The sequence below is a fragment of the Bison bison genome, unplaced genomic scaffold (genome assembly GCF_000754665.1).
Source record: "Bison bison bison isolate TAMUID 2011002044 unplaced genomic scaffold, Bison_UMD1.0 scf7180017850943, whole genome shotgun sequence".
Classification (NCBI taxonomy): Eukaryota; Metazoa; Chordata; class Mammalia; order Artiodactyla; family Bovidae; genus Bison; species Bison bison.
The window spans coordinates 15330-26276 of NW_011481516.1; the positions used below are offsets into that span (position 1 = coordinate 15330).

The 10947-nt window shown below is 56.8% G+C and overlaps 1 protein-coding gene across 1 annotated transcript in view; it reads right to left on the minus strand.

The window, feature by feature from the left end:
- Positions 1 to 10264, minus strand: part of LOC104995620 (mitogen-activated protein kinase 1) — a 17904-nt gene extending 7640 nt beyond the window's left edge. The window contains exons 1-3 of the mRNA XM_010849572.1: positions 9950 to 10264; positions 8242 to 8431; positions 2943 to 3059 (exon numbers count right to left, since the gene is read on the minus strand). Coding sequence (XP_010847874.1) covers positions 2943 to 3059; positions 8242 to 8431; positions 9950 to 10167 — 525 coding nt within the window. The 5' untranslated portion in view covers positions 10168 to 10264. The remainder of the gene's footprint in view (positions 1 to 2942; positions 3060 to 8241; positions 8432 to 9949) is intronic.
- Between the last annotated feature and the right edge of the window lie 683 nt (positions 10265 to 10947).

The window sequence follows — 10947 nt, forward strand, 5'->3', positions numbered from 1 at the left end:
TTCCGATCTCTCTGGGAGTTGGTGATGGACAGGGAGGCCTGGTGTGCTGCGATTCACGGGGTCGCAAAGAGTCGGACACGACTGAGCGACTGAACTGAACTGATAACCACGATTAGGTGGAGACCAACTGTCCTCAGGCAGCACTTGAACCGCTGCTAAGGACACGCAGACTGACACAGTCAGTGGCGGTTCATTCTCAAGGGACTCACACACGGAGAGAGAATGAGAAAGCAGAGGGCACAGGGTGAAGAGCCAGCGAGGGGGCGCCGGGGACGACGCCGGGGGGACGCTACACTGGGGGGGCAGTGCCCCTGAGCCCCGTGGGCTGCCCCCCACCACGACCGCAGCGTCCTGTGTCCTCCTAGTCACTCACTCTCTCACACGCGCAGGACGCTCTTCCGGGACGCCACACGTGAAATGAGACAAAAGCGAGCCCTGCTCTCCTGATGCTGGGCGTTACAGGACCTCACACGGGTGTGGGTCTCAGCAAGAGCCACCAGGCCGTGGTTTCACGTCCACGGGGCAGTCCCCCGTCCCCCACCAGGTTCCTAGCTTCACGCCAAGACTCTTCTTCACTAACTCAAACCAAAACCGCAGAGTTGAGACTGAAGGCAGAGCCAGGTGAGAAGCCAGCATGCCCAAATCAAGCCAAATGCTGGAGAGACCGGCAAAAATGAGACCACCACTGTTCTCACTAAAATGTTTTTCTTGTGGAAGATAGTTAAAAAACGAGAAACGCCTAATTCACGTTAACTTTTAGTTTAAAATACGTTTAAAAAATTAACACGTTAAAACTTCTCAGTTTTCACTTTCATATAGTAAATATTGATAGATAAAACCCACATAGACAAGCCCGCTTAGGGTCCTGGATAAGCGGTTAGACGCTGCGGGGTCTGGAGCACGGGGTGTCTGCGACCCTCGCCTCTCCCATTCCTGCCCTGCTCCGCGAGTTACAAATGCTGTCAAGTGCCGTATTATAAATACACAGAGCGCTCCAGCCAAAGCTGGGACAGTGAGTGCTTAAAAAAAAAAAAGAGGAAGATAACGGACAGCAAACAAACAAAAGCCCAGAGCCACCCTGAGTCCAGTAATGTTTCAGAACAAGGACGGGGTCAGAGGAGGAGAAAGAGAAAGACGTGTGATCGCTCCTTCACGGACGGATGCCAGCTCGTTATGTAACTTAGAGAAGCGGGCTCTGCAGCCCCAGGAGGAGCACTGACAGACACAGCGGTGCTCACGGGCACCTCGGGGAGAGGCTTCCGGGAAGACGAGCCCCAGACACGGCCTCTGGGACCCTGCGGGGCCTGTGCAGCCAAGAGTGACCCGGGCCCCTCAGGAGGAGCCCGCCCTGTGAAGCAGGGAGAGCTCAGGCGGGCGTGAGGCCACCTCTGCACTCCCCAAGCGATCCGGGCTGTGGAGGAGCGGGGGCGACCCCACATGGGCACAGCACAGGGGCCGCAACACGCCGCTGTGAGGACACAACAGGGCCAGCGCCGGACGAGGCTGCCGTCACGGGCGCGCGGAGGGCATGCCACTTGCCCAGGAGCGTTCGCCAGCTCCTCAAGTCAGCCCGGTAGGAGTCAGAGCTTGACACGGGGGAAGTGAGAGGAGAGCGGGGAGACAGGCAGGCGGAAGACGTCAACGCTGGTGAGGCTAGGGGTACACAGGTGTCCCCCGACCCAATTCTCCCGCGGGTGTGCTGAAAAGGGAACGCTGGACATGCTGGGAGGGGCCTCTCGGGCTAGAGGAGCCGTGAGTCAGAGGACGCAAGCCACGCACGAGAGCGGACGCCACCGCCCGGGGGTCCCCCGGAGACGGCAGGAGGGCCCGCCGCGCACGCGGGCGCCCGGCACGGAGCAACTCACGTGGCCATCCACCGCAGGGGCCTGCCCTGTGGCGCTGTCTGCGGTCGGGAATCATGAGAGAATCAGCACAGCGTTTTCTTCTGTGAAACATCTGTTAGGCCAAATCCTCCTTTACGATGGCATCTATTCTAATGGATTTTTACTTCTACAGCTGACTCCACGCAGGTGTGAGACCAAGAGCAGCTATCTGCTGTAAACAGGCTCCATTTCCTCGCAGAGGCAACCCCACTCGTGGCCCTAGTCCTTCACGTGAGGCCTGGAGGGAGAGAACCAGCCCCTGGGCCGTGCACTTCACTCACTGCCATCGAGCCTCTCAGGACGACGTCTGGTTCCGACACCTGGACGTGGGTCCAGCGTCTACTCTCATGGCCTTCCTCACACATGTTACATCACGGTGGAAGGGATGGAGTTCTGGACTCTCGACCTCGCGACACAAGGCTCAGGATGACTGAGAGATGTCGGGCGCGCCGACCGCAAGCCAGACGCTGCCTGCGCGCAGCGGGCCAAGGCTCACGAGGCCCCACGGCCGCCCTCGCTGCGGCCGCTGCTCACGCCCCTCGCACCGGCCACTCTCGACTCTGCCCTGTTCCACAGACTCTCTGGTCGTTTCCTGTGAGCAAAGGCCCTGCTGGCAGTGCGCTTTCGACCTGGATGCCGGACCACCGTGTCATTTTGAAAGAGTTACAGCAGCTCTTATTTTTCCCACACCAATGTTTTCTTCCAATTTTATTGCAATTTTGCTGAAGAGGCTTCTTCGTATCAGGTAAGTCTGACTCTTACAGGAGAGCCCTGGTCCGCATTCACGACCACAGTCCACACACACAGCCCAGCTGACAGGAGGAAGCTGCCCGGGTGGAGGAGGGCTGCTCGGGGGCGGGACGCAGGGGCCCACGACGGGAGCACGCCCCTCGGCTCTGTAAGCCAGCGCTAGCCCAGCCCGGACGTCAGTGCTGAAGGGAGACAAGCCGGTACCTTGGGGCTGGCCAGACAGACCCAGCCTCAGCCCAGGCCGAGTGCAACTCACGGCCTAAGTTCTCTGGGCTCCTGGATTTCTTCCGATGCAAACCTGGTCCTTACCTTGGAATTCAACATGATTTCTGGAGCCCGGTACCAGCGAGTGGCCACGTACTCTGTCAAGAACCCTGTGTGGTCATGGTCCGGATCTGCAACACGGGCCAAGCCAAAGTCACAGATCTAGGGGAGAACAAGACAGGACAGCTTCTGAGAGTCAGGTCGCCAGCAGCAGAGCCACACAGACGCTGGTGGGACGCCAGCTGTGACGCGACAGCAAGCGCCACCGCTCTCGGGTGGCAGAGCCCCGAGGCAACGACACACGCCCACTTACCTGCTCCTCACGACAAAGGGATGGCAGCCACCTCGAGTCAGAAAGGAACAGGCTGCAGAGTCTTGCCCAGAACACATTTTCAACGGTTTGCAGCCTCTACTTATCTGCTTACCCACAGCAATCCTGCTTAGACCACTTGATAAACAGTTCTGCACAGAGAGTAAGGTCACTCAAACCAGCCCCCAGCGAGCGCTGGAACGGTCACTGCTGGGACCAACCTCTCCAGCGTGGCCTCTCTCCACACGTGACCTCTTCCTCTGTTCTGCCCACCTCCTTCCCCTCCTGTAGTCAAACCCACTCCCAAAGCTGTACAAGACGTTCCACACACTGAAGACGGATCCTTACCAAAAAAAAAAAAATCCAGCCTCTAACTTCTCCTGACTCATGCAAGCCGGCCTTGAGCATGCAACGGTTGGGGCTACTCCAGATTACAATGTGTGAGGAGAGTAACTGGAACATATTTGGTCCCAAACAACTGCAGGACCTTTTAATTCCTAGCTCCTGGGGAACTAATCCAAGAGATAAAGAGACAAAGAGAGACAGACAGACAGAGATGCTAACACAGACCAGAATCTAGCAGAAGGCAGCCTGGAAGACAGAGATCACTTTGGAGGCTGACTGCTCTAATTCGGTTGAAAAGTGACAAGGGTCTGAGCTCAGTCCCTAAAAATAGAGACACGGAGGCAGGGACACAGCTTAGGAATACTCAGACGACTTAACAGACACCAGCCTCTGCAGAGACCCCACAGCTGAAGGTCTCAACAACTTAAAAAGACTCTGCAGGCTCCACCCACCTCCTCAGGGCTCCTGGCCGTGGAGGCTGGCACCCCCTGCGGCCCCTCTGACCCGAAGCCCTGCCGCTTCCTCGATGGAGCCCTCAGAAGTTCTGCATCCATGCCGCCCAGTTCCCGTCCTCTGGCCCCTGTCAGTGCGTCTTCAGGAGGAGCAAACACCACGCCTGCTCCGTGGCTCTTCCAGGGCCGTGCTCTGGGCACTCTGGACAGGGCCGCACAGTCACTGTGGCGTCTTGAGGCCCCCTTGGCCTCCGGCACCAGCCTCACCTCCACAGCCAGACGGCTTGCTGAGGCCATCACACCCTGGACAGCCGCGGGCTGACGGACTGTCTGAATCTGCAACGCGCCCGCACCGCGCACCACTCCTTGGGCACCCTCGGCTCACGCGGCATGGCCGGGTCCAGACACGAGTCACAGCTCTCTGTGGTCAGCAGAAACCCAGGTGAAAAGCCTGCATCCAGACCCCCAGATCAGTGGGCTCAGTCCTGGGGCTGACGTCTCCACCCTCGTCTGGGAGCGGAAACAGAAGCAGGAGCCGCACTCGGGGAGGCAGATAGGACCTCACACCTCTACAGAGACAGGCCCACGTGGTGTGAGCAACCTAAAGACAGCTGTGGAGAGGGCTCCTCTGAAGAAAGCCACGCCAACGTAACCCTGACCCCCCCGTGGGTCGCAAGCTCTGGGGCTGAGCTCGTATCAAGAGGGCAGGATTGATCTTCCCTCCTCTGGAAGCCGGGCAAACCTTTCCCACTGCCTGAACCAAGAGAACACTGGAAGTGACGCCGTGCGACTTCCGAGGTGAGACCATAAAAGGCACTGTGGCTTCCACCTGGGGAACTGGGGGCCTCTGGCCGTGTCGTGGGGACACCAGGTCACGTGGGCGACACGTGGCCATGCCGTGGCGCCAACCACCAGGCCTGTGGGCGATGATCTGAGCCTCCAGGGCCACATCTCTCAGCTGTGGTCCAGAGGCTGAGCCCAGAGCAGTCACCGCACCCCCTGTTCCCTGACCAAAGTCCTGACCTCAGAAATTCGCATTCAAACACGATACTGCTGTTTCAGGCCATGACACCTTGCGGGGCTTGAGAGAGGCTCCAGCCGGGGTGGAGGCGGGAGGTAAACAGGCATCCACGTGGGGAGGCGGCAGGAGCCCCAAGGGGACTGGAGTCCTGAGTAAAGGGCCCAGGAACGCACTGCACCAACCAGCTACGTCACTGGGAGCTGCACAACGGTGACTTCTCTAACTTTATGATCCCTTGTGCGTTTATGCTAAGTCACCTCAGTTGTGTCCGACTCTGTGCGACCCCATAGACGGCAGCCCACCAGGCTCCCCCGTCCCTGGGATTCTCCAGGCAAGAACACTGGAGTGGGTTGGCATTTCCTTCTCCAACGCATGAAAGTGAATAGTGAAAGTGAAGTTGCTCAGTTGTGTCCGACCCTCAGCGACCCCATGGACTGCAGCCCACCAGGCTCCTCCGTCCATGGGATTTTCCAGGCAAGAGTGTGTTTTGCGTACTCTTGTGCGTTTATCAGCTGGCATTTACTTTAAGGGAGCACCGTACTTCATCAACCAGGGCTTCGTGCCTACCCTGAAGCCTGGACCCCACTGGGAAGACGGGGGAAACGTTTCCTCTGTCCCTGTGAGTTACAGTTCTCAGAAGAATGAGCTGGCTTAAGGAGGACCATGTTTTTCTACTGGTATCCTGCACTCATAGTAGATAAAAATTACTGGCTATAATTTAACAAACCAAGAGGTACATGTAGGGAAACCCTGTTCATGGTCATCCACGGGAAGCTCATGTCACGCTCTTAAAGTTCTTTTAACACTGCAACACTGAAAGCTAATACAGCAGTAACCAAAAACTGCCAAGGCTACAAAAAAAATTTTACTACAGTTGTATATAGAGGAAGGCAGACAACCAGGACATGGTACAAGAAACAGAAGAGGGCTCAGTCACACGCCCCACCACTCCCACCTGGCCACCTTTGGGGCTGAGTAAATTCAGATTCTCCTAGAACAAAAGCCCCAAAGACATTCCAGTTTTATCTTTTGAACCCTCCTTTCTAGGCCCACCCAGAAGCACACATGCTTCGACCCGAGCAGCCTGGGCCCCCCTGGGGCTGTGGATGGAGTTTGGAGACCACACACCCCTGCAAGTTTCCCCAAAAACACGCTGCAAGCACAACCTCCAAACAGGGCCCACAACCCTTGCTTTCCTGTGGCCCTGAGAGAGAAACAGGAGGCCTGCGGGAGAGGGCTCCAGGAGGGCCTGAGAAATAAACAGGAGGCCTCTGGGAGAGAGTTCCAGGACGGCAGCGTGAGGCCAGTGTGTACGGGGTCTCAAGGCTGGGTACCAAGCACGTAGCATGTTTATGGAAACCAAAAAAGGAAGCTAACTGCTGTTGGCCTTGACTGTACCAGAGTCAAAAGCTAAAGGTCTAAGACACTTAAAAGAGCTGACATCCTGAGGGCTCAAGAGTAAAAAATATTAACACAGAAGTCAACGGAAAAAGGAAAAAGTGACTTAATTACCTGCTTGAAAATTCAAAAAAGAACCTAAATAACGATATTAGTAAGGCCGGGGGCTGTGGGCCGGCATCAGGGCCGCCCCCGAGGTCTGAGGAGGGGCAGGCGTCCCCTGAGCTCAGAGCCTGGCCCCTGCCCTGCCTGTGGGGCGCGCGCCACACTCCTGTCTGGACTGAGACTCTGGGTACGCATGCCCTGTGGATGATGCGTACCCCACATGGACGTTTCTCAATGTGGGCCAGCTGAACTGCTCCAAGTTTCTCAAACATCCTATTGTGTTTCTGAGTGTGTGTTAAATTGGGTTTCGAAAACACTGCCTGGACTGTGCAGACGGCTGATAACACAGAATCAGCGTGGGCACACGTCCCAGTGAGCAGGGAACGAGATGGCCCCAGGCAGACACAAGCCCACCAGCAGTGACGAGACAGCAAAGCAGTATGCTTCTGTGTTTCCTCTTCTTAAAGATGAACATTTTCAAGCAAAAGTCAACTTCTCCCACAAATATTACATACTTAAAATATTAAGAATAGCTCTCTAAAACCAAACAAAAGCAATCTGCCATAGGAAAGCAGTAGGAGACATCAGAATAATCACTATAATTTTTCAAGAAAACCACTAAGAGCTGACCAGGTCTGGCTGTTCCTAAGAGCACCCTCACCCTTCAGGCCACCCTGACTCATGTGCCCAGACCCACGGACAGCGATCTGCTGGCTACACCCCATGTGGGGAGGGCATGAGTCTAACTCAGAAGGATATTTAGAGGTGATAGAGTCCACCCCAGCTGTGTCTGATGCAGGAAGCTGCCGCCACCACGTCTCACAGGCTGTCTGCTACACAGCTGTAAACACGGGGGCCGGCAGACCAGCTAACCATCTGAAGACAGGGCCACTGACAGTTCCAGAAGACCCTCCAGCAGAGCAGGCCTCGGCGCTGGTGCCCTGGCACCCCACTCCTTCGTCTGCTGCTGCTCCTTCTGTCTGCAGTCCCCTGCGCCCGGCATGGCCACTCACCTACTGCAGGGCTGGCATGCTGGGAGGGACAGCACGATGCCACCTCCTTCCTGACACGTCATGGCCCCGGCCAGAGCCGGCGGCCTTCTCCTCTGGGTCTGGAAGTGCTCCTTTCAGAGCCTCCATCACCGCAGATGGTGCCATAAGCACACACTCTACCTCCGTGATGTACAAGCGACATGCCACTCCTGCCAGGACCACCCCGTCCTGACGAGCACAGCTCGGCAGTAGGCCTGGAAACCAGGAAGGGTGAGGCCTCTGGAGCAGCTCCTCCTTAATGCCGTTCTGGGTCTCCTGAGTTTCTACACGCATTTCAGGATCAGCCTGTCTGTTTCTGCAGAACCAGGCACCTGTGGCTTTGACAGGGACTGCATGAAGCCTGCGGGCCACACTGGGGAACACCGAGTCTTCCGACCCATGCACACGAGGGTCCTCTCACGCGTCCAGGCCCTCTCAGACTCACACGCGTCTCCACTGGACTCTGCACTCCCTTCACCGTGTCTGAGCGTCTGCAGACCTCGCTGCCTGTTTACTTCCGCCGCGTGTTAAAAGACTAGCACTCTTCACTTGCATTTCTTTTTGCCATAAAACTGCTTTTGAGTATTTCTGGTGTTAATACGAATAGCAATAAATACAAACATGCCCCAGTAAAATGGGTTTCTCAACTCCTACGCCCTAAGTGAGAGCAAATGCGGCTGACCTTGAGATCGCAGGTGGTGTTGAGCAGCAGGTTGGAAGGTTTGAGGTCACGGTGCAGCACGTTGGCTGAATGAATATACTTTAACCCTCTGAGGATCTGGTAAAGAAAATAGCAGATGTGGTCGTTGCTGAGGTGTTGCGTCTTCAAGAGCTTGTAGAGATCTGTTTCCATGAGGTCCTGTACTATATACCTGTTTGGAAACGTTAAGGTACCAAAATAGCTGGTTACACTCAGCAAAGCACTGAAGACAAAAGAACGCCAACAACCCACTGTTCATGCCGAGGCCCAGGAGGGGCACGAGAAGCTGGCGGAAGGCTGGCGCCCGCAGCAGAGCAGGCCTGAGGCCGTGGCCTCCTGCTCAGCTCCCGTGAGACGGCAGGGCACACACCTGCCTGGCGTGCACGCTGACGCCCCAGCAGAGACCTGGCTCACGCAGGACATGGGCATGAGTCCTGTTCCCTGCGTGGCCTACCACCAACAGGAGCCTCTGGCATCGCTGAGAGGAGCAGGCGGCATGGGGCACTTTCTCCTCTGGCCCAGCATCAACTCCTAATTTCATTAGTCTTTGATCTGCCTTCCTGTCCCCCTCCTTTCCCCACAAAAACCAACCATAAAACTTTTGGAAACACAGGCTGAGAACACATTCGCTACTAAATTCAGCCCTCAGTCTACTCGTCTGGCTCTGCAGTTCAGGCTGAGACTCAATGAATCAGACAGGCGCAGCAGCGCTACGAAGGGGCCTGCGGGCTGCGCCCTCCGGCCGTCCGGACTACCCGCCTCCCTCAGCATCTAGAGTCTCAGGCGCAGCTGACTTCGTTCTCAAGGAAAATAAACATAAAGGCTGCCCGCGTCTGACCTCACCACAGCGTGCTTCATTAGTGTTCGGCTCACATTATGCACCTCCTACAGATTCACACTAACGGGGACACAGTCTGGGATGTGAAGGCAACACGACTGGAAAACGTGTCATCTGAGAGCAGGACAGCAGGCAGCAGGGGAGGCGCCGCACTGAGAGGATCAGCAGAGCTCAGAGCAGGGCTGGCGACAGCGGAGGCCCCGGAGACCGGCCTCCCGGGGCGCAGCGCCCGGAGGCGAGGGGCGGGGCGGGCGGGGGCGAGGGGCGGGGCGCCCGGCGGCAGGGGCGGGGCGGGCCCCTTGGCACAGCCACGCTTCCAGTCCTGGGGCCTAGTCCAGAGTTCTAAACCGGCCACCGTCACCACACAGCCTCGGAGCTCAGCTGGCTCTGAAGATCAGAAGGGCTAGCCGCTCAGTTTTAAAGATGAGATAACTGGACCCAGATGTAAAATGCTGCTCAGATCAGGACAGTGTGGACCTGAGCAGTGCCGTGCAGGGCCCCCTCTTCCACAGTCCACGGCTCCTTCCTTTTCACCATCACAGTCAACCATACCTTAAGTGGGAAAATCATGACTGGAAAAGGTGTTGATCAGAATTTTCCACAACTGCACTTACTGAAAGGAAATCTTTACTGAAACTGACAGAGAAAAATTGGATTTGCCAAAGATACTGAGCATAGCTACCGACAACTGGAAAATTGGAGAAAAACCGTCAGTTGATGCAAGTGCCACAGTGACTGGCGAGCAGAGCACAGCGTCCCCGTCCACAGGCAGCGCTCCTCCCTCCCCACAAGCAGGGCGCGTCCAGGTGCCTGACTCTAGCAGGTGACGGAGCAGCTGCCTGGAAAGGATACACATCTTTCATCTGCTCGATGGTCGGTGCTCGAATAATGTCATTGATTCCGATGATGTTCTCATGTCTGAAGCGCAGTAAGATCTTTATCTCTCTCAGCGTTCTCTGGCAGTACGTCTGGTGCTCAAAAGGGCTGATTTTCTTGATGGCGACTCGGACTTTGTTGACATTGTCATAAGCAGAGCTAAAAAAAGAAAGGGGGGTGAGGGGAGACAGCATTAACAACAGGCCCCAGGACACTCTGGCAGCAAGCGTGAGGCAGTAGAGCAGGAACGCGCCCGTCCCCCTGCGCAGGAAGGCAGTGTGCTGTCCACAGAGAGGCCCTCACGGGGGCAAGCGCGCGCGAGGCCTCAGGATGAGCAGAGGGTCCGGCCTGCCAACCGTGCGGACGCCAACATCCACGACCCAGGAGCACAGGCGTGTGACACAGGCACGCCTGACCCCGCCGTTCCTAACAGCAACTGCATCTGGGGAGAGCCACCATGTCTGCCTCCGAAACAGCTTCCCACAGTTGCAGCAGACTCCATGACTCAGCAGAAACGCTCCAATGACCCTCAACCACGTCTTCATCCCAAGCAAAATGGACCCAAGAGGGCAACACAGATACGCTGCAGAGCAGGGGACTGCGGTCACGCTCCTGTAGCGGCGTGTACTGGAGTGTGATCTGAGCAAGCACCGAGTCACTCTCCTGTACACCCCGAACTGCAACTGCACTTCAGTGGGGGTGGGGCAGGAGGGCGGCGACTGGGAGCAGCAGCAGTGTCTTACTTGCAAAACGACAGTCTTTCCTCCTCCCCACGCCCAGGAAGCTTGACCAAGACGCTTGGCTGTGCGGAGCTTAGTCGTGTCTGACTCTCTGCGACCCCATGGACTGTAGCCCGCCAGGGTCCGCTGTCCATGGGACTCTCCAAGGAGGAAGACTGGAGTGGGTCACCATGCCCTCCTCCAGGGGATCTTCCTGACCCAGGGGTCAAACCCAGATCTCCCATGTCGCAGACA